At 51.5% G+C, this 22,599-nt stretch overlaps 10 protein-coding genes across 10 annotated transcripts; 2 read left to right on the forward strand and 8 right to left on the reverse strand.

Annotated features, from left to right (window-relative positions):
- Nucleotides 1-1,037: 1,037 nt before the first annotated feature.
- BD324DRAFT_606867 (hypothetical protein) lies at nucleotides 1,038-3,146 on the forward strand (the record flags this gene model as incomplete). Its single annotated transcript, XM_022014033.1, has 6 exons — nucleotides 1,038-1,512; nucleotides 1,572-1,682; nucleotides 1,739-1,841; nucleotides 1,888-2,118; nucleotides 2,163-2,349; nucleotides 2,406-3,146. 6 exons carry the CDS (start codon nucleotides 1,038-1,040, stop codon nucleotides 3,144-3,146), a joined length of 1,848 nt encoding a protein of 615 aa, XP_021874964.1.
- An 88-nt stretch (nucleotides 3,147-3,234) lies between these two features.
- BD324DRAFT_54721 (hypothetical protein) lies at nucleotides 3,235-4,480 on the reverse strand. Its single transcript, XM_022013014.1, has 3 exons — nucleotides 4,032-4,480; nucleotides 3,848-3,956; nucleotides 3,235-3,766 (listed from the first exon to the last, which is right to left on the reverse strand). The coding sequence occupies exons 1-3, from the start codon at nucleotides 4,100-4,102 to the stop codon at nucleotides 3,323-3,325; spliced, it is 624 nt and encodes a 207-aa protein (XP_021874965.1). The 5' UTR covers nucleotides 4,103-4,480; the 3' UTR covers nucleotides 3,235-3,322.
- Nucleotides 4,412-5,544, reverse strand: BD324DRAFT_648161 (hypothetical protein; the record flags this gene model as incomplete). The annotated part of the gene is made up of 6 exons (XM_022017795.1): nucleotides 4,412-4,512; nucleotides 4,559-4,678; nucleotides 4,732-4,759; nucleotides 4,819-4,888; nucleotides 4,967-5,171; nucleotides 5,262-5,544. The coding sequence occupies 6 exons, from the start codon at nucleotides 5,542-5,544 to the stop codon at nucleotides 4,412-4,414; spliced, it is 807 nt and encodes a 268-aa protein (XP_021874966.1).
- A 349-nt stretch (nucleotides 5,545-5,893) lies between these two features.
- On the reverse strand, nucleotides 5,894-10,620 carry BD324DRAFT_648162 (putative U2 snRNA binding protein; the record flags this gene model as incomplete). Its single annotated transcript, XM_022017796.1, has 22 exons — nucleotides 5,894-6,109; nucleotides 6,164-6,293; nucleotides 6,344-6,702; nucleotides 6,748-6,873; nucleotides 6,910-7,116; nucleotides 7,164-7,283; nucleotides 7,334-7,502; nucleotides 7,548-7,924; nucleotides 7,972-8,049; nucleotides 8,096-8,508; nucleotides 8,554-8,912; nucleotides 8,961-9,139; nucleotides 9,195-9,397; nucleotides 9,440-9,533; nucleotides 9,583-9,675; nucleotides 9,725-9,839; nucleotides 9,893-9,901; nucleotides 9,957-10,019; nucleotides 10,066-10,180; nucleotides 10,276-10,330; nucleotides 10,390-10,412; nucleotides 10,470-10,620. 22 exons carry the CDS (start codon nucleotides 10,618-10,620, stop codon nucleotides 5,894-5,896), a joined length of 3,654 nt encoding a protein of 1,217 aa, XP_021874967.1.
- Nucleotides 10,621-10,969: 349 nt separating this feature from the next.
- Nucleotides 10,970-12,193, reverse strand: BD324DRAFT_648163 (hypothetical protein; the record flags this gene model as incomplete). The annotated part of the gene is made up of 2 exons (XM_022017797.1): nucleotides 10,970-11,226; nucleotides 11,302-12,193. The coding sequence occupies 2 exons, from the start codon at nucleotides 12,191-12,193 to the stop codon at nucleotides 10,970-10,972; spliced, it is 1,149 nt and encodes a 382-aa protein (XP_021874968.1).
- Nucleotides 12,194-12,710: 517 nt separating this feature from the next.
- BD324DRAFT_55327 (hypothetical protein) lies at nucleotides 12,711-14,870 on the reverse strand. Its single transcript, XM_022013015.1, has 9 exons — nucleotides 14,790-14,870; nucleotides 14,473-14,747; nucleotides 14,039-14,130; nucleotides 13,922-13,984; nucleotides 13,670-13,869; nucleotides 13,300-13,626; nucleotides 13,150-13,234; nucleotides 12,946-13,096; nucleotides 12,711-12,895 (listed from the first exon to the last, which is right to left on the reverse strand). The coding sequence occupies exons 2-9, from the start codon at nucleotides 14,690-14,692 to the stop codon at nucleotides 12,768-12,770; spliced, it is 1,266 nt and encodes a 421-aa protein (XP_021874969.1). The 5' UTR covers nucleotides 14,693-14,747; nucleotides 14,790-14,870; the 3' UTR covers nucleotides 12,711-12,767.
- A 136-nt stretch (nucleotides 14,871-15,006) lies between these two features.
- BD324DRAFT_648165 (hypothetical protein) lies at nucleotides 15,007-16,033 on the reverse strand (the record flags this gene model as incomplete). Its single annotated transcript, XM_022017798.1, has 2 exons — nucleotides 15,007-15,269; nucleotides 15,394-16,033. 2 exons carry the CDS (start codon nucleotides 16,031-16,033, stop codon nucleotides 15,007-15,009), a joined length of 903 nt encoding a protein of 300 aa, XP_021874970.1.
- Nucleotides 16,034-16,097: 64 nt separating this feature from the next.
- On the reverse strand, nucleotides 16,098-20,496 carry BD324DRAFT_613998 (hypothetical protein). The gene is made up of 12 exons (XM_022014552.1): nucleotides 20,368-20,496; nucleotides 20,129-20,262; nucleotides 19,714-20,011; nucleotides 19,327-19,670; nucleotides 19,040-19,266; nucleotides 18,876-18,982; nucleotides 18,546-18,814; nucleotides 18,336-18,491; nucleotides 17,328-18,284; nucleotides 17,206-17,281; nucleotides 16,425-17,155; nucleotides 16,098-16,373 (listed from the first exon to the last, which is right to left on the reverse strand). The coding sequence occupies exons 1-12, from the start codon at nucleotides 20,408-20,410 to the stop codon at nucleotides 16,338-16,340; spliced, it is 3,378 nt and encodes a 1,125-aa protein (XP_021874971.1). The 5' UTR covers nucleotides 20,411-20,496; the 3' UTR covers nucleotides 16,098-16,337.
- Nucleotides 20,497-20,885: 389 nt separating this feature from the next.
- Nucleotides 20,886-21,814, forward strand: BD324DRAFT_575284 (Snf7-domain-containing protein; the record flags this gene model as incomplete). Its single annotated transcript, XM_022013120.1, has 5 exons — nucleotides 20,886-20,996; nucleotides 21,093-21,270; nucleotides 21,335-21,456; nucleotides 21,536-21,692; nucleotides 21,741-21,814. 5 exons carry the CDS (start codon nucleotides 20,886-20,888, stop codon nucleotides 21,812-21,814), a joined length of 642 nt encoding a protein of 213 aa, XP_021874972.1.
- A 135-nt stretch (nucleotides 21,815-21,949) lies between these two features.
- On the reverse strand, nucleotides 21,950-22,593 carry BD324DRAFT_55594 (dolichol-phosphate mannosyltransferase subunit 3). Its single transcript, XM_022013016.1, has 2 exons — nucleotides 22,327-22,593; nucleotides 21,950-22,246 (listed from the first exon to the last, which is right to left on the reverse strand). Exons 1-2 carry the CDS (start codon nucleotides 22,450-22,452, stop codon nucleotides 22,085-22,087), a joined length of 288 nt encoding a protein of 95 aa, XP_021874973.1. The 5' UTR covers nucleotides 22,453-22,593; the 3' UTR covers nucleotides 21,950-22,084.
- Between the last annotated feature and the right edge of the window lie 6 nt (nucleotides 22,594-22,599).

Consider the following 22,599-nt stretch of genomic DNA (forward strand, 5'->3'; position numbering starts at 1 on the left):
GCCCTTTCCGTAGCTCTATGAAGAATGCCTTTCCCCACGATGAAGACGATTTTCTCCCACCTTTGCCAACCACAGTCGCTTTCATCTTCATGAACTACACCAGTGTCGTCGTTGAGCTGTGCAGCCTTGGGACTGATCCGATGTCCACATTTGGGTCGTGTACATCGTTTCTGGGTGCATAACAATCCTCGAACGTAGAAGAGGAGGAAGAACCAAATGACGAGAATGGCACCAGCAATGCAGATGCCGATCAACTTGCCTAGGCGAGGGATCAACTTTTGCCTCTTGTATATATCAGACTGGATGTATTACCTGTGCTCAGACCTGTACTTTCGGTCAAGGAGTTTTCATTCCCGTCGAGGTTCACGAGACCTGGACCTCCCTCATTTACGGTTGACATGCCTGGAAGCTTTCTGATATGAGATGGTTGCCAGTGACAATTCGAGTAAGGGATACGTGAATGGCCGCTTTCGACCTGCCGTAGATCAGCATTTATATGTTGAGCCAGGTTTCAGCCAGGTCAAAGGACTGACACGGAAACCGTTTGCAAAGGTTCGCTTGAGATTGATTGCCAGACAGAAAGACTGAACAATATTCAATTTAGGTCGCGACAGAAAGCCAGAACAGAGCAATCATCCCTACAGCCGTTCACATGATGGAAGAGCATGATGCTAATTACGCACCCATACTCTGACGACCCAAACTCCCGGACTTGCTTCACAATGTCTAGCAAGGGTGGGTAAACAATCTTGAGATTAGTTTTACGGCCGCCACTTCGCCACAAAAAGTTCAACTTCTTTCGCGAGTTTTTTTCTGCTGACGATAATAAATTTATGAACGGATGCATGTAGACAATGAAGCAGTGATCATCCAGTGACCTGTATCTTGACCCTCAAGGATAGTTTACGATGAGCGCTCTGGGCTTGTTGATGCCTCAGGGAACTCGACAGACTGTCAATGGAGTCAGAGGGCACGGACTCCTTGGTCCTGTAGCGAGGCAAGCGTTGGAGTTCGACGAGCCAATTTATGGGCCCTCCATGTCCGTCCATTCTGGCGTTCGAGTCATCCCGCCTGGTCCACCAAGTCCTATACCCCGATCGAGAGGATATAACAACCTGCAGAGTGTTGCTGGACCGTCCAATCTCCGATCCCAAACGTCGTCGAATCCGAACTCTCCAGCCACTTCCAGCCGACCGCCTGTGACATCTCCTCTTACGCCATCTAGGAAAGGCAAAGAGGTAGCTGCTACACCTAGCGGCAGCTCCATATCGACCCCTGCGACTTCGAGTCAGCTCAAAAAGGCTCATGAAGTGGAGGCAAATGGCTATTTGTGTCCGGATGACGTTGATCTGACATGGCCAACGAGAGTTGCGAATGCGAAACGTGCAGGAGCCGGACTATACAATCCGTCAATGGCATGCTATGCGAATTCGACGTTGCAAGTGGTCATGCATACACCGCCCGTGCTGCGGATGGTGGAGGATCACGCAACGCAAGTCGAGAATAGTACCTGTGAGTCGGTCGTCGCGAATCATCTGTCGTCATCGACGATTCTAATATGCGGGTCTCAGGTCTGCAAGCTAGGAAAGGCTTCTGTTCCGTTTGCGCACTTTACAGTATGAGCCGGATACATTGGCAAGAGTCGAGATACGCACCAAAATCGATTCACTCCAATCTCAGTCGTGAGCTCAGCTATTTTGACCGGCGTGCGCGATGAAGCTCACTCATCTCTGCTCAGATATTAAGAAGGGGTTCAGCAAGAACAGGCAGGAAGACGCACACGAATTCTTTCGCTTTCTCACAGACAGTCTTCAAGCTACAGCCTTGGCAGGTTATCCGAAGTGTGTAGCCTCCCTTGCCGCTCTAGACTGGCTGATGTTATCCCAGGACCTTGCCAGAGAAGATTAAACATACTACTTGGGTCTACCGAATCTGGGGAGGAATCGTCCGATCTCGTGTCGTGTGTTCGAGGTGCAAGAAGCCATCCGACACCTTTGATCATTTCCTAGACCTCAGTCTGGACGTGAATAAGGGAGGATCAGCGAAACTGCAATCAATGCTTCAAGGATTCGTCCGTGAAGAACGCTTGGAAGGCGATAACAAATACAAGTGCGACAGGTGAGTCATCGGATTACACTCACCGAACGCTGATCTTGGGACAGCTGTAAAAGCAAAGCCAATGCTGTCAAGTTTTTCAAGATCGCTCAGACCCCTCCGATCCTCACTTTCCATTTGAAACGCTTCAGCGTTTCTTATGGACACCGTGGGCAGCCTCACGCAAACAGATATAACGGCTACATTGCTTTCCCTGAGCATCTCGACATGACTCCTTATATGGTCGATGCAGATGTGAGCCCGGATGTGTCTCAGTCGGATCTCTCGCGGAATTGACACGTCCTTCGCAGTCCGGACGAAATCGATATCGCCTTTTCGCAGTGACTTGTCACCATGGCAATGAACTCAGATTCGGTCACTATACGTCCTACGTCAAGTCCCCGAATGGGAAATGGTACCATGCAGACGATGAGGACATGAGCCCTTGCGCAGTCGACGACGTCCTACGTGATCGCAATGCGTACTTGTTGAGCTATATTCGCGTGACGGACGACTCGAGCTGGACCGAACGAGCTCCAAGTCAGAGTCCAATGACATTGACCAATGGATACTGTGAAAATGGGCAAGATAGAACGCCTTTGGAGAGCAAAGTTCTAGTGCAGCCCAGCTCGTCGAACAGTGCGGCGCGGAATATGTCCCCTTTGCACCGAAAGAGGGATAGATCGCCCAGCTTCCACAAGAATACGCCATCTCCAGCTGCTAAGCGTCATTTTCCGCCGAATAATCATCCCAAGGTCATCCCATCGGCTCTTCGGCCTGTAGCTCATCAGCCTCGTTCGCCGTCCGAGGAACCACCAGCATTGCCCTCCTCCCAAGTCGACGAGCAAGCGGAGGAAGATGGAAACGCAAAAAGCATTTTCGCTTATCAGCCCGTTCGGAATAGGGAGAGCAAGTCGTGGGCACAAATGCAGGGGTCTACCCCATCAGCTCGGCACAAAGGATCCCATAAGGCTAAGAATCACGACAAGAAGCGCCGTGGCGCACCGAAACCATTTTTCCCCTCCAGTCTAGGCGGAAAAGGAAGAAGGTGAAGGCATCGATCTGGTGGTACTGCTGTCGAGTGTAGCGATCTGCTCCGAAAAGGAGATGACCAATCCCATACATAGACCAGTCAGCTTGCGCTTTGCTCATGCAGCTAGCTAGACTGAGGATCGAGCTATGTTGAGATGATGGCTTTTGCGGGACCAGCAAGCGTAGGAATTTCTTTCTACACCCTCTTTGCAGGCTGCAGGGACCATCCCTGTCTCTTCAACAAATCTATACAGTACTCTCCGACCCTGGCGGCGGTATCTTTAGCTCCAAGGTTGGAATTGTCCAACTCCATTTCCCCCGACAAGCCCGGCATGGACCCGCCTCGGACTTTGTCCTGAAGTGAGAGGTATTGTCCGATTTCTTCCTCCATCCTCATGGCCACGAGCGTATCTTCATCAATTTTGCTACCGCTGCCCAGTCGTGAGACGTTTGTAGAGGAGTCGCATGACAAGATGATATGAATGAGGATTATCCCATTGGATCGACAGCATGCAAGGTATGATTGCAGAAACGCCGAAGTCGGCGGAGAGGATAGTAGGGTGTCGGTGATGACCATGATTCGACTCTGAGCACCAACACCAGTACCGACAGGTGCCAATGAACGGAGAATAGTCTCTCGCTGTGTTGAGGATCGTGTCAGCGCGACATGCAATGAGGCTATCATTGCGATCCAGCTTAAAAAGGGAAGATGCTTGCTCACCAGTCTTTTCCTCAACTCTGCATTGGACCGACTCGTCACTTCGTGTGCCGCGTTCGCAGCTAGATCCAAAGCTTGAGCCTCAAGTAACGTCGAATGAGGTAGCAATGCCCTACATGCAGGTTGTCAGCAAGGACAGGCACACGTTCTCCCCTGTTCTGGGCAATCAGCGGATCAAAGTGCTCACATCAATTCTCTCGCGACTGACGATTTGCCCACGCCTGGAAAACCATTGATCAAGATTACAGCGTTGGACATGGTGATGGCTGTTTGGAAAGATACTGTGAGAGTGCTCGAACAGTGACGAGGCCATGGATGTTTCGTGACTTGCCCATTCCGCACTAATGGCGGGCAAAAGGTCCCATGATCTGAGCGACGACTCACGACATATCCTTTGGTTGAAAAGGACCGAGCGCCAAAGCGTCAGCACCCATCTACCTCTGTCTACGACTTTCGGCCCGACCTAAGCATGCATGACAGGAGAGGATGATACTGATATGTAATGTACAAGTTGTCTCGTAGTGTCCTATCCCCAGAGCGTAAGGTGAAAGTCGCGAACTCTCCTCTCTATTGCGCCACCGGTACCTTTTTGGCCCGAAGAACGGCCGTTGGATCAGACTCTTGAGATCGTCTCTCAGCTTCGACTTTGGCAGCAGCTTCGTTCTGGGCTGTACGAGAGCACATCAGCGGACCACTCCAAACTGTGGCTCTCACCAATGATATCCTTCCATGAGTGATCCTCTGCAGGGTGGTGATGGGATATTGCTCGTCCATTCTTATCGTTTGCCGTTCCGATCGGTGCTAGAGCCGCAATGACACACAAGATGCTCCAAGCTGAAAGAGAAAAAAAAAGATGAGCATGTGAAGGATTCCCATTGAACACAAACCTTGAGCATAGATACGTGCTTGAACGAGCTATGGCATGAGAGATCAGCGTGATCGTCTACGACGAGCTGGACGCCGAAAGAGCTTACACGCTGTGGCACAGTCATGGCTTTATTCCGAGATATCCAGAGGTATGAACCACCGAGAACACCGGCCCATCTACGTCGTGCCATCTCAGCGAAGATATCTCATTGCCATCATTGCCATCATCGCCATCCAGCCCAACCCCGCACTCACGATCCGACGATCAATGGGAATTTCCAACGAATCGCAAAGTCCCCAGCCTTCTCCAACATTCCCATCTGCTCCCACTGTGCATCTCTAGCTTTTGTCTTCGCATCGATGGAGTTCTGACCTGCGCCTGACCATTGAGATTGATCGTATGCTTCTCCAGACTTTTCGGCCGCAAAGTTGATGGTGAAGACACCAACCGTGACGAAACCTGAAAAGAGTGAGATGTGTACATGTCAGCAGCGGAATGCAACCAGATGATAGGGGGGTTGCCATAGAGTTGGGAGTGGACGATACTCACCAAATGCTTTTAGAGGAGTCGGAATGGCTCTATAGGCTGTGGAGTACTTTCTCATGGCGAGATGGAAGGGGGCGATGATACTTGCTGCTATGGCAGCCCCTTTGAGTCCTCCGACGACTGTCGCATCTTGATGCTCTCGCTCGTGTTCGGCAGTGACGATCTGGTGATGGGGCAGGGGCAGATATGCAGCGGCGGAGCAAAGGTAGTACGGTGAAGGTGTACATGGAGTTGCAGGATAGAAATGAGAGGGACAGAGGGACAGGCAGTTGTCAGCGATGTCCATTACGCTCTCACCACGAGACTGATCGACATGGCGACTTTTGGGTGGCACAAGTCTTAAGCTCACCTTCATGATGCTCGGGGATGCTGTGACCTATCTGTATAAGATTAGACGCTCGTTTGTGCTTCTCTCGCTGCTCTGGGAGGCTATCGAGGCGTAATTGTACGGGTACCAAAATGGTTTAAGAGAAGATGCAAGTAGGACCCATCTGCTCGTCGCTGACATTCCCGAATCTTTGTACTTTTTTTTCTTGTGCGTCATTTGTAAATAAATATTTTTGGGATCGCCGAGAATACAAATCAATCGGGTCAAGTCGGGAGTTTACATTGTTGGATCCCCGTCTGCAATTCTATCAGAACGCACTACTCGTCCTCATCTGCTCAAGTTTCTTCAACACATCCCCTACACTCTTATCTAGATCAGATGCTATACCCTGCTGCTTGGGATAAGGCAGCGTATTGAATGCCTCGCAGAGATCACCATCAATGACTGATTTGATCGGCGCATAATAGCCACGGTATGCGAGATGATCCCGCCCGATCGGAGAAATGTTTTGAGCTCGCATGTGCTGGAAAATCAAAGTCAGCATTGTCTCTCGCTGCCTCTTTGCCTCCATCCTCACCATTTCAAGCGTGGACATGAAATCCACGTCGTCCATGGAAACAAAGGGGATCAGCGCACCAACCGCGCCAGAGATCGTCGTGTACACCAAGACGTCACGACCACCTTCAGCGAGGGGCACTTTGGTCAAACTGTTACGGTTCAGCGCTTGACAAAACTTTTCTGCGACGATCATGCCCACCTCGTGATGATGCTTCCCACATTGTAGTGCGCTATCAAGTCCGTCTTGTTCGCAGCACCCATTAAGAATCCTTTGTCGTGTAGAATTCCAGCTCCTGTAGGATCCTCATCCACAGTCTCAGAGACACGTTGTTCGACCCGGTTCACGAACACGTTTCCAAACTTGTCGGCGCATGCGACCGTGTCATAATCCACATTCGTGACGCAGGTCAACCATCGAGGTTGAGAGTCGTCGGCAAAGATCAATAATTGTCGAGTCGGGATGGATCGATAGACACAGTAAAAAGTGGACTCTTGCATGTCCCCAACGATAATTCGAGCACCAATGACATTGATCGTCGCCACAGCAGTCGGGAAGCCCTATGTAAATCAGATAGATCCTGAGAGCCGCATTATCCCACTCACAGTGTTTTCACACTTTCGCAGCAAGGCCTTCTTGCCCATCTCGTACAGCCGCAGAGACTTGCCGATACCAGCGAGCAAGAAACCTTGGAAGCCAGCGAGACAAAGAGGTACGTCGTCGGTTTTGGTCTGAGAGTCAGTACGGCATCGGTGAATTCTGCCCACCTTGTGCAGCAGTTCCAGTTCTCTGCCTTGATTCTTGATCGCATACACCCTCAAGAATCCACCCTGGCTGGACTTTGGCGTGACCACCATTTGCTTTGCCGTCCCAACCACCAGGAATGGCTCGCCATTGCCCTGAGGGAAATAGGCTATCGTGGCGCATAAAGCAGCCTCATCTTCGTCCATCTCGAACGTGGAAATGGTGTCATTCTGAAGGATGTAAGTTGGAGCTCTCCACGACGCAGAGAGGCACTCACAGCTACAGGATCCAATATTCTCAGACATGATGCCCAATGTCCAGGACCAGCCCTCGGTCTACCAAATTCAGTTGGCGGAAGGTCCAGGATCGTTCGATCAACTCTGCTCCCGCTGGCCTCCTGGAGAACCTTTCAGCATGCGGAGCTGAGAGTTTTGGGGATCATCTCACCTTCTCCCCAAGTATCCTCTCGATTGTCTTTGGTCCATATGTCCGGTGATCGGCCTCAACGATGTAAAAGATCGGAGCGTAGGGATGGCTGACAAATTTACGAGGTGTGTACGAGAGAGGCGTGGTGTCCTGCTTCAACTTCTCGCCGAGTTTAGGAATGGTAAATATCCTGAGCCGGTCAGCAAACGTATTCCAGAGAGCAAGCTGGACACACCTGAGAGTATTACCTGATATTCCAATCAGACCCTCGGGACACATGCTAGCTGAGAAGCTCCAGGCAAACTCCAGCTGATCATAGATCAGAGGCTGGGTCTGCAATAAATCCTGATGTGTGTAGACGATCCAGGTTCGGGTCGAAAAGGCAAGGACGGCCGGCGCGCCGTGAACAGTAGCCCTCACAAGACGTGGCGGTTTGGCTCCGGCAAATCGAAGACGAGTGTCGGACAATGTGCCATCGACAGGGTCGACAACTGTACGTAATAAAACACCGTTTGTCAGACCGATATTGAGGAAAAGTGTGGCTCGATTCTTGTCAATAGATGTGTCAAAGATTTCAGCGAGGCAGATGGAAGATGGGGGTGCTGTAAGGGCCTATAGAGGGGCCGTAAGCTCCATTCAGCGTGCAGCATGGGACTCACCTGGAGGGAAAGAGTCTCTAACGTGTTTTCGGGCTCGAGCGAAATGATGTGAACAGTTTGATTGTCACAACCGACCGCCTGCAAGAATCAGTGGAGACTTCTCTAGAAGACCGACACAACTTACCAAATACGGTGTCCGTCGTCTACCTTCTGGCACCTCCGCGATACTCAGACACGTAGCATTCCCCGGCAGCTCCTTCTTATCCTGATACTCGCTCAATGATCCTTCAGGGTCTAGCTCGAAGTAGACAAGCTCAGCAGTACTGAGCGCAATGACGACTTGTCTCTTGTTGGTCGTAGCAGAGACGATCGAGCAACCAGGAGGCACAGACCACTCGTCCACACGGTCCGCAGCTCGAATATGCCTCAGACCGTACGGATGAACCTGCAGGAGACCCGAATTGCCCAGTTGCTGGACTGCCAAGGTCGGTCCAGAGGACAGGAAACCCGTATCGTTGACTTCTTCGATTGTCTGGCCGATTGAAAGCACGAGAGTACCGTTGGGGAAGGAGAGGACGATGTACGAATCGAATTCATCTGCAGAGTATCGTCAGCTGACTTGTCGGATCGCATCAGACTCACCATCTTCCGTCAACTTGACGGTCCACACGGCATTCGGAACACCGGGTAGAGGGGACGCAACCACGGGACTGACGTCCAAGCCATGCTTGAGAGTCCGGAATGTGCTGCGAGGCCCTCGACCACATGTAGCGTAAATTTGTGGAGTGTCCGAATTATGGCCGAGGAGATTGACGACTTTGGCGTCGGTGATAGGGTCGAGAGAGGGCAGAGTGTCGACAAGCGCGAGGTTTTGAATCGGTCGAGGGTTGAAGAAAGCATAGGGAAGAGGAGCGTCAGAGTCGCCATTTTGGGGGTAATCGGATGAAGACCATTCTTGTTCATCACCATCGTCTCCGAGGGATTGGAATTGATACAGTTGCCTGTGGTCGTTAGCGGTATACTAAGCTGTGGTGCGCCTCGTCACCCACTGGTCACCGAATTCGCTGGCTACAAAGAGATATCCGCTCTTCAGAACACACAGACTCTGAGCTACAGGCACAGTATCGAAATACTTGATTCTGAGTGCCCGGACATCCTCGCCCTCATGCTCGATGGTCACTTTGAACAGGTCGCCATCCTCATTTTGAAGCAGGAAGAAAAAATCGCCCTGCGGTCCTCGTTAGCAGAGTCTTGAAATTGCCCCAAGCACATGCCTAACTCACTCTGATCTTGTGCATGACCGCCGACACGATGATGTTGCCTCGACTGCTCTCTCCGCGTTGAGCCAGCGGATTCCTCCGTCGAGGAATAGGTATGCGGTGAGGCTCGGCGTCCATATGTCTCCAGATGATATGATCCTCGCAGCAAATGAGGACACCGGAAGGACCTTCAAAGCGCTCAGATTGGGCATTCTGACCTCCAGGCACTGATGGAGAGTTAGCCGAGCATCACAGCAGCGAGGACCCACCTTGAACGAGCTTGTTCGCTCTCCTATCTGTCGGCTCACTCCATTTTCTCACGACGTGATTCAATCCGAGATCCAGCTCGTAAAAGGTCAAGAACTATCTGGGGGTCAGCTGATAGACTCTGGCTGAAAAGACGACAGCTGACCTTTTGAGTCCGGTCTTTTGCGTCCCCGGATGAATCCTCATCTGCCTCGGTGTAGTCCATCTCAAGGGCAGCGTACATGGGATTGTCATAGCCCTGAGAGGAGGTCCAGTGAGATGCTAGCATACAAGACAATCATACACACCTGGTCCACCCCGATCATGTCCACGACCAACGTGTGGTTCTTGTGCGCCTCCAACGGCGAGGAGGGGAACAATTTACCTTCTGCGTTTCGATTCAGGACGTAGACCAGCTTGGCCCTGCGGATGAGTCAGCAGGCGTATCTGAGGAGAACCCTTCCCAAGCCACATACTTTTCGATGCTGGGATCGAGCGGGTCAGTAAATGATGCAATGCGCCTGGCCGAACAGCACTCACGCTCCGTACATACAACTCCGACCTTTTGGGTCTACGGCGAGGAACTGCCCAGGTACGATACGTCTACGTGTTGTGAGCTGAGGATCAAGCGACGAAACCTTCAGCTCACCTGCTGCCGGACTTTCCATAAACTTCCTGATAGAGACTTTCGAAATGTGGTGTAGGGGTGACCACAAATTCGATGATTGATAACCGCCCAGCATCGGACGACAGGAGAATATAATCTGAGTGCATGATATCAGCACGGTCCACGCATGAATACAAATGACAGTGCTGGACTGGGATGCGCTTGACAGCCCTGACTTGGCAGCTCACTCACCTTTGGTCATTCCAGCTAGTCGAAATCCAGCAACATTACGAACCGTTCCAAAAGCCTGCAAAGCGATCAGCTCTGTACCGATTAGGGCGGTTCGATTAGGGCGGTTCAGCTAACCTCGGTAGTACATATGGTATCGACTGTGAGACATATCAGCAAGCTGTGCTACTTGTTGAGTCAGAGACTTATATACTCACGCAATCCCGTTCCAGTGTTCAACTTTAGGATTTCCAACTTTGTGCCTCCTCTCACTGCCAGTATCTCTTGACCTTTGGCCCCCGAGAAGGAACCCACCACGGCCGTCGTGATGGACGTAGGAGGCGACAGAGTCAAGTTGAGCAAGTGCATGGCGGTGGGTGGATGGGGGCCGTACACCCTATGCGTATGCTCAGATAGACAAAGAGTACGAGATGGTTAACACAGGTGATTGAAGATATTTAAGCAACGGCGAACTTTTGAACACGCAACATCGAGCGGAAGCAAATTTTAGGACCAGATGATATAGCGTTTTGTAGACTCAGAGACTCATGCTTGCGAGATCCATCACCAATGTCAACCCTCGCGTCATGTCCCTTGTATCATACATCTCGGATGACAGATCCATACACTATTTGACGCAGATATCCTCATCTAATCAACTATTGAGCCGTAGGAATCATCTCTCTCCAATCATTCGTCCATGATGGACCCTGCCTCCTTACTCTGTCTTGCCGTTCAAAGCAGGATTGAGAGCTGGGTCAACTGTCGCGCCATCATCCGCAGATCCTGTTACGTTCGCATCTGAAGCGTACGACGCAAGGTTGTAATTGAAGTTTTGGCCCGTGGTGCTGAATGTGGTGTTCGTGCCCCCTTGACCGCCATTTCCGCGAGTGATCTCGAGTTCCCGGCGGAGTTTTTGATTCTCAGCGACGAGTTCATCATTGTGTCTTTTGACGGAACGAATATGGTCGATGGCTAGTAGAAGGGGGCTCGTCAACAATTCCTCCTTCAGGCGGCGGCGGCGAAAATGTCGACGCAGTCAAAACTCACCTCGTGACAATATCTCCCATTTGCTAGACTTGGAACCCCTCTCGACTGGCAACATTTCACTCAACTCGTCAAACAGATCTTTCATCTCTTTCCTCCTCTTCCTTTCTGCCAGCTTGTGCGTAATTTTGAGCTCTGGAGATCTCGAGAAAGGCTGCTCTTTCCTTGGCGTCCCATCATCTGGAGGAGCCAAACCACCATTCGATCCAACCACACTACCGGGTCCGGTCGATCCTGAATGATCCATTCCATTCCCACCATCCATGTCCATGGCTGCTGCTTCTGCTCTAGCTTGTTCGAGAGCGGCTTGGAGAGCCGCTGAATTTTGATCCGAGGCGGACTGAAGCGTGTCTTCTGTGATTTCGATGTCAGGCAATGGTGAATTGTGTTCTGACAGGGGGTTTCCTCCTTGAGCACCGGAACGAAGACTCGACAATGTAGGGTCAATGGCTAGACCACCAGAGGTTCCTCGGTCGACGCCAATAGCCGCCAGATTGGGGTTCTGAGTTGTGCTGTCTTTTGGAGCAGTGGCACTGTAGCCAAAGTTGAAGGGGAAGGCAATGATGGGTGGCTGCGGGGCAATGGGGACATTCGGTCCTTTGCCTGATTTTTGGGATGGGTTAGAGTCCGGATGGAGAAGCATAGAGGCAAGAGAGGAGGGACCCTGCCATTCGGACCACGAGGGAAGTGCAGAAGGAGCTGCCTCGGTAGAAGATGTGCTGTAGATTTGCACGTCTTGCGCGTGCTCAGCATCAGGTGGCGACGTAGAGGCAATGTATGGCTCCGGAGTGGCCAATCGAGGTGAGCCACTTCGGGGCGAAGGTGACAACTCGTCTTCACCATCGTCCATCCTTCTTCGCTTGACAGACCTCGACGCGTCGGATTGTGCGCTCATGTTGACGCTTTGTTGTTCTTCACAAGCCGAGTCGATAGGCTCAATACGATCTGCCAGACACAGGTCAGACCATCATACATCTTTCTTCTACTTCGATCACGCAGCACCTCCTCCTCACCGCGGCTGCAGTCTCGACACACTCACAAACTCTCTCAGCCTCCCTGCTCGCTGTGGAATGCTGGCTTCGGTGCGAGGAGATAACAACGTGGTAAGGAAAAACGTGGTGACCACGCTACGAGAAGAAAAAGGCCTGTTTGGACGAAGAAATAAAAAAACTTTAAATGATCCTTCTCTTTAAAAACGAGTCCTCTGTGCTCTGTAATAATTCTCATCCTGGCAGCTTCTCCGTCATTTCCAATCTTTGCATCAGCTGTAGACAGGGCCAGAGCCACCACATACCGCCTGCACGTATGACGGCTGACAGGCTGCATCCACGCCAAGCAGAACCTGTCACTCAGTGAATGAGATACAGTCCAAACACCGTGGAAAAATGCATATAGATGGTCATCAAAAGGTCTCCCGATACCGATCCGAAATCTTCAGAAACGCCCCAGAAGCCTGACAGTACGCCAGTCTACTTGAAGTTCTTTCCGTCAACCCAGCTCTTGCCGGACATTTCGAGGTCCCAGGCCATGGCGCCTTCGAAGAACTTCTTGTCCTCTTCATTGTCGAGGCTGATCTCCTTGTACTCGTAAGATTCCCCTGGCAAAGCGTCAACAGGGTCACGTGTACGGCTCCATGGCATGACTTACAGTCAGGAGCGACGTCGACAACTGGCTTGACGTCCTTTCCTCGGACGATCAAAGCTCCAGAGATGATAGAGTCGTTGGTCTTGCCCAAGACTCCCATTGATCCGAAAAGGTATTTTCGGGAAGCTTCGAGACGGTTGAAGAATCCTCCAATCTTTGAGTCGAGCATCAGTCAAGACACTACACTTTGACGACCGTCTGACTCACCTGGTTGTTGGACATGAAGGTCTGGGTCAACTCCTCGTTGTACTTGAAGTCGACACGCCAGATGGAGAAGCCCTCTTTGTCAAAGCTACAAAGGCAAAGGCAAAGGCGAGTCAGTCAGCTCGGGTCCATAATCTTTTGTGTCCGACTTACTTCTGGTAGAACCATGGGAGAGCCTCACCACGGGTGTCCAAGTTGCTGTACTGTCTCTTCCACTCTTCCAGGTTGAAGGTGGATTTAGGCAGGTCATCAAGAGGGTTCTTGACTTTGGGCTCGGCCGGAACCAAAGGCTCCTCCTCCTCCTCATCGGCCTCCTTGGCCTTGGGGGCCTTGGTAGCTTTGGGCGCTTTGGGCTCGGCGGGTTTGGACTCCTTAGCGGGTTTGGCCTCTTTGGCAGGTTGGGCAGGGGTGACGGGCTCGTCGGTGAATTTGAGGTCTCCATTGTCAAAGAGAGCGATGAGCTTGGGGTGTTTGACGATACTGAGAGAAAGGAGTGAGCTAGCTTCGAAGCTCATGTACTTACGAGTCGAGGTATCGCAAAGTGTTGGGGAGCTTTGCCCGGATGGACTTGTCAACGAGTCCACTGAAAACGTTGGTCAAAGCGGTAGCGACGCAGATATCGGCAATGGTGATTCTCTCTCCAACGAGGAAAGTCTTGTCGGCGAGGATCTTTTCAAGAGTCTCCAATCGAGAGACGAGCTTGTCAAAGAAGAATTGGTAGGTCTGTGGCGATTGCGCTTGTGAGCGAAAAGGGTCGTGGCCGTCGTCGACTTACGACTTTGTTGTAAGGGACAGATCCGTTGATGATGGTGCTGGCGGCGTTGTGCTTCATGTAGATCTGCGAGAGGGTCAGGTCTTCACTTTTTGTTCCTCGGAGAGAGAAGGCACGCACTTCCTGGTCAGCAAAGCATTGCCATTGGTGGCAGAGAGCAAGCTGCTTCTTGTCGGAGGGCACAACGGTGGAGTTGGGTGCCAAAGTGGCGACTGGACGTGGCGTGTCAGTATAATCATTCGACCATCTGTCGCCAAGTGCGTATGACACTGTTCTGGAATACCGAAATCAGAGAAAATGACGATACCACTCGTCGGGTAGAATTATCGACACGAGTCAATTAAGACAGGGATAACTGAAAAGATAAAAGGTCTCATCATGGAAAGGTAGGGATTTGAGATCTTGGCACATGCGTGGTGGAAAGAGCGACAGGGAAGTCATCGAGTATGCCAGTCCTCCGATATGGCTGATTCGCTGGCATACTCCATCTGCTCCTTGGTTTTTCCCCTCCGGCCTTTCGATCGCTCGTTTTCTTTGCTTCCCGCATGACTCACCGTATTCTGCGATAGCCGAACTCTCCTGCAAGTAAAAGTCACCGTCCTCCAAAGTAGGTTGGTATCCCAATGGGAACTTTTGCAAGAACTCGGGAGTCTTCCAGTCACTCTTGAAAGTGAAGGAAGAGTCGTAGATGAGCTCGACACCGGCAAGAGCAGCGGCGGCTCGGACTCGACGAAGTCGAGAGTTTCCCTCGTAGGAAGTAACGGTAGGAGCCATAGTGATCGTGAGGCTGTTTTTGAGATGAGAAACTATAAGGGAAACATGATCAGCTCTAGCCTCTGTGAATGCCAGCCTCTTGCTTGTCACGACTCACAGAAAAGGGATATATGTGTAGAGACGATCGATCCAAACCAACTGACTTGACTCCAACACAGTCCCAACTTTTTTCTTTCGTTCTTTCTTTCTTTCTCGTCAATTCCAAGGCCACGTGCGACAGCCCAATACTCGCGCGTGGGAAGATCGGCGTTATAGATTGATTACATAATAGACGTGATGGATGGGACACATGTGGCAGTCTATTATTCCTCTATTTACACCGTTTCCCGACGCATGGCCCATTGGCGATAGACGCCTAGTTGTCTCCTCTGCGCATCATACTTGTCAAGATCCATATCACAGTGATCTTTGTCTACGAAGCCATGCGTGAGGCATAGATGATGCGATGAAGGTAGAGCGATGAGCCAGATGGGGATCTTGGAAGGATCCTTTTCGACCACCTTGATACAGTGGTCTATGAGGTTCGAGCCGATTCCTTGACCTTGCGATTCCGGTCTGACGGCGAATGCTGAGATATCTGGAGGGTCGGGCGTAAAATGTGAGCATGAGAAGATCAGAGGGGGAATAGGGGGGGGGGGGGGGGGGGGGAAGGGAAAGCCGACGAGCCTTTGTTTCACAGGTTTGAAGCGTGGATCACTCACAGTAATGCTTCCCCGACTTGGCTATCGCATTCATCATCGGCATGATGCCATCCCTCGTAGACAGCATCATCTCCGCGTTGAGATAGTCCGGCAAGGTGAACTCATGGCTGTTGTTCTGAGCTTTGAAATATTCAGCCGTGCCGGTATTTTTGGACAACTCGTTGATGTTGATCGTGGGTCGCAATGTGGTGAGAGAATCGGGCGTGGCGGCGGTGGTAGACGGCGTATCGGAAATCTGTGCACTGTGTCGGGGCTCGTCTGAGGATCCATTCTGCATTTGAACCTCCTGTTTGATATCCTCATTGGCTCCATCTTCCGCCTCCCTCACCTCCCCCTCCTCCTGTTTCTTATCCTCCTCTTCGGTCAAGGCGATGAATCCATGAATCACTCCATCTGCCTCCCCTACAGCCTTGTACATGACAGTTTTTGGGATCTCAAACCTCCCCTTGACTCGTCCATAGAAGAATGGCTTCATATGCTCATCATCTGGCCAATTGACAAACCCCACTTTGAACATCGGGTCTGTTCTATACGCTTGCCAGTTGATCTCAGCTAGCGTAGGTATGTCATCAGGGATGGCAGGGTGAATCTTCACGAGATGGGTCATGCCCGTATGGAGCACAGCTGGAATGGAACCCATGAAATGATAGAATGGACGCCCAGACAGTATGAAGAGATGCTTAGGAAGCAGTCCAGAGACACTTGCGTATTTTACTGCATGGTGCATAAAAGGGCCCGAAGCTGTAATAGGCCGAATCTGCGAGGCCGAATAGCCGAAGATCTCTCTGCACGACCCGGCCGAAAATGGTCATCGGCACTGACCCCGATGACCTGCAGGACCTGAAAGTGGGGGAAGATATGGATGAGACATGCTGCTCGCCATGTTCGTATCTACAACTCTACAACATCCGATGAGGGAGGCTGAGGATCAGTCGGGGCACAGCTCATAAACGTCTTTTCTTCGTTAAACCTCGCAGAGTCTGCACATACCGTCAACTCTGATTCTACGCGAAAACTTTTGGCAAACTCACAGTCTGCTCTGCCCCGTCCTCCTCATCATCATCCACTAACAACCTCCTCACGGCTCTTCCACTCGCTCGAGCAGTCCCAGGGGTAGCAGTACCGACTTTACTCTGCGTCGCTACTCCAGCAGCCGATACCGTCGATCTACTGGCTCTCGAGGGATTCGTGGTGGTCCCGGTATCGAACTGGGGAGTTCTAGAAGATCGACTCGGAGGCGGCATATCCACACCTTCTAACGTGCTCGTCGCTCCTCGAGTCCCTCCACGACGAGATGAATGAGTCGTATTTGGCGTTTTGCCGAGATCCAGGGCTATCTCGTCTTCCGAATCCTGGATCTCCTGTACGTCCACATCCATGGGGGCGTTCTTTCTGCCCTTTGGACGGGAAGTGGATGTCTCTACGGTTGAGCGGGCTCCACGGGTGGGCGGAGCGACACTAGACACTTCAGAGACAGTGCTCGTCGCTCGAGTCCTGCGCGCGGGCTGAGTCGTTGTCATCACTCCCCCATCCCTCTTGGTCGAAGTCGCAGCAGCCCTCCGTCTAGAAGTACCGGAAACCGTCGCCAAAGATCCACTTGGCCCCGAATCCTCATCATCATCATCTTCAGCAACGCTCAGTAATCGCTTCTTGCGCTGGCGGGGCAGTAGTGGCATTTCAGCCTCGTCATCTGGCACAGTCGAAGGGATCTGCGAGGCAAATACTCTTTTCGTGGCTTTGGAATGCTGCGTTGGCCAGTAGGCTAGATCGGGACGATAGTCAATTATCCGACGACGCACAGTTCGCACTCACCCTCGCCCATCTCTGCATCTTCAGTGGTCGGAGCAGCCAGAACAAGCTGCATAGGCTCGCGGCGAATCACGTTTTTCTGCAGCATGATTCAGTCACACCTCAGCCAAATTTTGCGCACAGACCTTTTTGAACTTTTTGAAATTTGGTCTTCCATCGTCCACTCTCGTCTCCTTGATCTTCCCTCCATCTTTACGAAACAGGTCAACCTTGACAATCTGGATGAAGTTGCCCCGCAAATCATCGTCGAATTGATCGACGAGATTCCAATCAGGATGATCTGTGGTGGAGTTCAGCGCTTGAGGTGCGAGGGACGGTTTGGCTTTGGAGGGTTTGGGAATACGCAAATTATTGAATTCTCGATCTAGTTCGTCGACCGGTGCTTTTGACCTTGAGGCCGTCGCGATGGCCGTCAGGAATTTTTCGTCCTTGGTAGGTGCATTTTGTGCCTGGAAGTCGTCGTGACTCTTTTTTGAAGTAGTCGTGGTACTCTTAAACGCTTTGGTACCAGTCTTAAGCTTCTGTGGTGATGGCTCGGTCTTCGGGACGCCTATCGAAGAGGCTCTGATCGTCCTGTCTTCCACCTCCTCCGGCTCTTCGCTCGGCACATGTGTTCGCCGAGTTCGAGATGGTCCCGCAGTATGATTTTCGTTCGTAGAAGCGGACACGTTCTGTTGAGCCTGAGCTTTGGCTTCTCGAGCAAGTCGTAAAGTCTTTTGAAGCGGATCCTCCATCATCGTCACGTCGTCATCATCATCACCACCATCATTCTCCATGATGCGATCTATTAATTCTGTGGTCCGCCCTGTCGCGCGTTGAGTAGCCGGTGCCTCGATCGAGACGACGTCCGACTCCGCACTCGGCGCCCTGGAGCCAATTCTGCGCTTCTTTGAAGGGCCAGGAAGTCCAATTGCCGATTCCGCCTTCGTCTCCTCATAGAGTTTGCGGATCTCTCGTTCTTTCTCTGCTTTTTCCTGTTCCGCATAGTATGATTGATCCACGTCAAAGTCAAATTGAGATGCCTGGGTTTCAACTCCTGCTCTACGTTTGAGCCGACCCTTGGCACCGCTAGCTTGAGTCGGCTGGAGGGTGATGATTAGCGTGTATCACCAAACTTTCAAAACACCGCTCACCTGCGTGAGGACCGGCTGGCTCTCCAGGTTTATTCTCGGTTGCGAAGCCGGCGGTTGGGATGGCATAGGTACGTCAGGTACTCCAGAGTCCATGCTCAAATCTGCAAATAGGTCCACTTTGCGTGCAGCAGCACCCGCTGCGCGTTTCCTCAGGGGCTGGCAAGGCGATGATTAGCATCTGTACAACTCTCACTCCGCGAATGGTCGCACCTTCTTCACCTGTCGGGTCCCTTGAGATTCACCAGAACTGGCACTCTCCGCCGGCGTTTGAGCGGGCTTGATCGGTGCTTCGGGCTCTGTTCTGGTCGTTGCAATCCACGACGTCGGCTGTGTTGAATTTGGTCCGGCACCTTCAGTCTCCTGTGGAAAGGTTGAAGGTATGAAATCTGGTCTGTCGGTTGCAAAGCTGGATGGAGGTGCCGCTTGAGATGGCATAGGCGTAGGCAAGTCCGGTGGGGCCATAGCTACAGGGTTTGTCACTGTAGCTTAACGGTGTAAGCACAATTGTCGCTTCTAGTGATCTCATGGCCCTAGCCGCACCTGGCTGAGGGATCTTTTGTCCCGACACGGACTCGATGTACTCCAACACTCCGCCGACCCTTACAGCTCCCCAACAGATAGCTCCGGAAGCAAGATACAGCTTGAGACTGAGACGGATGAGTGTCGTTCCTGTTGAATGATGTAGCTGCCTTGCTCATGCTCACGCTTTGCACGTCGAGGCTATGACCGAGTCGAAATCACCTCCTGCTTTCGCTAGCTCCTCTTTGACCTTGAGAAAGTAGACGACGATGCCTTGCGACCCATTGAGCGTCTTGAGCCAGTCTTTGATCCGATCCGCAAAGTCTCTCGCTGTCAATAGCGGGGGAATTACCGCATCAATCTCGGTGTAATCTGCTCCCATCGCTAAGAGGTATCGTTTCTCGGAAGGCGCCTGAGCGGGCACGCGTATGTCAGCAATGCACACGGAGACTGTTGAATGATGCAAACCTACGACTTTGCTCCGAAGACCTAGAATCTTCCAGCCTGCAAATAGGGTTCGTCTCTTTTGATCAGGCAGCCAACAATCGATCAGGGCCCGAGATTTGGGTAAAGATGGATCCAAGGTCGGTTGGAAATTTGGCAGGTCAGCAGAAGGTATAGAGAAGCTATCTTGATGATCCGCAACGAGTTTCCAGCATGCATTGAGCTTTTGGGTGAGGGCTAAGAGGTACGCCGGAGTGACGATCTGAACGCCGTAACATACTGCCAGATTACATTCCGTCGTATTCTTGAACGTAAGGGAGAGGACCAGAGATGGCGGTGTAGCAGCGTCGAATGATTGAGTCCATGGTATGCCTAAGATCAAACAATGAGCTGACGCTGACTCCTCACGACTCACAGTAGTCTCTCAATAATTGCATCGTCCCCTCCGACTCATCCTTGAACTTGTCATAACATAGATCGATCGATTCCCAATGGACAGTGAACCATGATGATTCAGAGAGGACGATCCCCTGACCTAAATTTTCATGCAGAAAGACTCCCTGTGTACCTTCTGGTATCTCTTCTTGATCGTATTCTGACAGGTCGTCTGACTGTTGAGAGTCCAGATCGGAAGGTAAGATGGTCTTGAAAGCTGGGAAGACACCTTTCTTGCTGGGTTCAGATTTCCAACGCAGCTTGGGCTGAGTGGCGGGCTGTAATAGGCATACAGCGGGGCAAATTCAAAAGCAATTACAGTGGAAAGGATATATGAACGGCGGCAATGCTAACGTGAGCTTATGACTCTCACAACAAGCCTTCACACTACTCACACTCGTCGGATCCCATGTATCTACCACAATGTGCCCCTGAAGCGGTTTGACTCTGGCATCTTCGAATCGGATCTGACATTCCTTCCCTCTTCCAACACTATAGCTCTGCTTCTGCTTCAACGCGAATGAGAAGTCTGGAGTGAAATGCAGTCAGCTCATGTCGCTTGCGGAACGAAGTTGATGCTGTTTAGGCGATAGAGAGAGTGCACGATAGGCTGTGCCCCAGACATCAGACTCACTCTCTTGACCGTGAACGTGTCCCACTGCTCTCAGGATCCACATCGTTGTCCTGCGCGTGGAAACCCCTCAGCTCGTCATCGTTAAGGATGGCATATATCATCCCGCCCAACATCTCGAACCCAGTCAACTTTCTCACTTTGAGGAGCCCCGAGTGTCGCGGATGCGTGCTATTTACGATTACGATCATCATTAGCATTTTTGGGTTGCTAATGAGAGGTATTAGAAAATAATTAGTAATCGCCCCTCTAATCCGCAGTGATCCACCCGTGATGACGCTTGCGACAGGAAAGACGAGACAAGGGGTCACCATGGTTCAGTATTGACAACAAACAACGACGCAGTGGTGGTGGTGATTGTTCCCAAAGCATACTGAGCCAGTACACAGCTATCAGGCAGAGATAACTGGAAAAGTGCACCTCGTCAAGCTAAGCGCCCGTGAAATAGTGTCATAGTCAAGCGACTCGTTTCTACCCTTATCGACCTCTGTTTCCCCCCGCCCCCCTTCTTGCACCTAACCATGCAATCCATCACCCGTTGGATCAATGGTCCAACACCAGAAGAGAAAGTGAGGGCGTGGAAGTCGAAATTGAGACAAGAGGAAAGAGGCTTAGATAGGGAGATTGCCAATGTGAGTTTGCCAAGCTTCAAGTGCTCAAGGGAGATCTGAGTATATGGGGGCCAAAACTTGTTTGGATTAAGTGTTTCGACTGACAGCAACACACAGCTGGATCGAGCAACAGCTAAATCAAAAGCTGAACTCAAAGCTTTGGCGAAGAGGAACGATGCAAAGTCTGCACGTATATTGGCCAAGGAGCTCGTCAGGGCTAAGCATCAACGCGATCGATTGATCTCCAGTAAAGCGAGGATGGGGAGTATACAGATGCAACTTCAGCATCAGCTGTGTGAGTGACCTATACAGCTCTGTTTCGTTGCACCATTTGGTCTAACTCCGAGGCCCCCACGCAGCCATGGTCAAGGTCACCGGAGCCTTTCAGAAGAGCAGCGAGATTATGAAAACGACGAATCAGCTGGTCAAGTTGCCTCAGTTGAGCGCGACGATGAGGGAAATGAGCATGGAGATGACCAAGGTGGGTCGGAGCTCAGCCAGCTCTAGCGGATCGACAGGGGGTCAAGCAGTGGATACTGACTCTTGGCCGTTTCACTTAGTCCGGGATTATGAGCGAAATGATGGAAGAGACTCTGGATACTATAGACGATGATGAGATTGAAGAGGAAGCAGACGCAGAGGTGGAGAAAGTCTTGTTCGAATTGACGGATGGAAAGTTGGGTCAAGCTGGAAAGGTCGGAGGCGAGCTACCGGTGAGTCAAGGCCGCGGTCAAGATGACTTGGCTGACGCTTCAATGCAGGCAGAAGAGGAGGATGAACAGGAAGCGGCAGAGATGCAGAAGATGCAAAGAGAGATGCAGGATTTGTTGAGTAGTTGAGCGAGGACCGTTCGCGGGACAAGGTCCTCGTTGGGAGAGATCAACGTATATGCTTTGTTCAGAAACACATTTGTTGTATCACATCATCTGTACTCATGCACGTGTATGATGCCTGTCCGGCGTCGGCGATGAATACTCACGCTGTATCACAGCGTTCTTTGCAGCGGTCGGCCAGAAAGATTACTCGCTTCCTGTCGTTGCACGCCCTCGGTCGTCCATGGTGATTCTACGGCCCGACAAACGCCATACACGATTCAACACCGCATCTCGTCAATCCACCGTCACACCTGCATCCCTCAATTCCAACTTGGCCTGATTGATCTCCTTCAACAGGCTCTCATACGCTTCTGGTGTGTCGTGAAAACGTAGTAGACCGAGTCCAAGGGAAGAAAGGGAGTAGGCACCGAATGAGACGAGTAACCACCAGGGGAGCTGCGTCAGGGGACCAGCAGAGATCAGTAACTTTCCTTGTGTTCGGAGGATGGAGTTGAGTACCTTCCACCCCCACTCACCACTGGTAATATCAGGTCCAGGGTCTCAGCACTGACGAATGGTATCGGGAGAATGTGGAAGAAGGCGAGAAAGTAGGCGATGATGGAGGGGATGGCAAGCGTGAGGAATTGAGTCCCCTTGGACATGATGTAGGTACAAAGATCGCGTGGAGACGAGAGTGTTCTATGTAGCTGAAATGCAGCGTCGCTGTCGTTAAGATGTTCACTGGGCGAGTTGGAGGTATGGATGGCATGCGATCATTATAATAATAATGGGATGTGCCTTTCAAAAGT

The sequence above is a fragment of the Kockovaella imperatae genome, assembly GCF_002102565.1.
Source record: "Kockovaella imperatae strain NRRL Y-17943 chromosome Unknown BD324scaffold_1, whole genome shotgun sequence".
In the NCBI taxonomy this organism is placed as follows: domain Eukaryota; kingdom Fungi; phylum Basidiomycota; class Tremellomycetes; order Tremellales; family Cuniculitremaceae; genus Kockovaella; species Kockovaella imperatae.

What these genes read in the sequence shown, in the direction of transcription:
- BD324DRAFT_55327 (XM_022013015.1), bottom strand. Translation starts at nt 14,692, where the DNA reads ATGGCTCCTACCGTTACTTCCTACGAGGGAAACTCTCGACTTCGTCGA. An exon ending in AATGCTTTGCTGACCAGGAA is followed by an intron (nt 13,985 to 14,038) that starts GTGCGTGCCTTC and finishes ACCCTCTCGCAG; the next exon opens with ATCTACATGAAGCACAACGC. An exon ending in CCTTCATGTCCAACAACCAG is followed by an intron (nt 13,097 to 13,149) that starts GTGAGTCAGACG and finishes CTCGACTCAAAG; the next exon opens with ATTGGAGGATTCTTCAACCG.
- BD324DRAFT_55594 (XM_022013016.1), bottom strand. Translation starts at nt 22,452, where the DNA reads ATGTCCAAGGGGACTCAATTCCTCACGCTTGCCATCCCCTCCATCATC. An exon ending in TGGACCTGATATTACCAGTG is followed by an intron (nt 22,247 to 22,326) that starts GTGAGTGGGGGT and finishes CCCCTGACGCAG; the next exon opens with CTCCCCTGGTGGTTACTCGT.
- BD324DRAFT_54721 (XM_022013014.1), bottom strand. Translation starts at nt 4,102, where the DNA reads ATGTCCAACGCTGTAATCTTGATCAATGGTTTTCCAGGCGTGGGCAAA. An exon ending in TCAGTCGCGAGAGAATTGAT is followed by an intron (nt 3,957 to 4,031) that starts GTGAGCACTTTG and finishes ACCTGCATGTAG; the next exon opens with GGCATTGCTACCTCATTCGA. An exon ending in CAGAGTTGAGGAAAAGACTG is followed by an intron (nt 3,767 to 3,847) that starts GTGAGCAAGCAT and finishes TCCTCAACACAG; the next exon opens with CGAGAGACTATTCTCCGTTC.
- BD324DRAFT_613998 (XM_022014552.1), bottom strand. Translation starts at nt 20,410, where the DNA reads ATGTGGATCCTGAGAGCAGTGGGACACGTTCACGGTCAAGAGA. An exon ending in ACAAAAGATCCCTCAGCCAG is followed by an intron (nt 18,815 to 18,875) that starts GTGCGGCTAGGG and finishes GTTAAGCTACAG; the next exon opens with TGACAAACCCTGTAGCTATG. An exon ending in AGGACGGGGCAGAGCAGACT is followed by an intron (nt 16,374 to 16,424) that starts GTGAGTTTGCCA and finishes CGGTATGTGCAG; the next exon opens with ACTCTGCGAGGTTTAACGAA.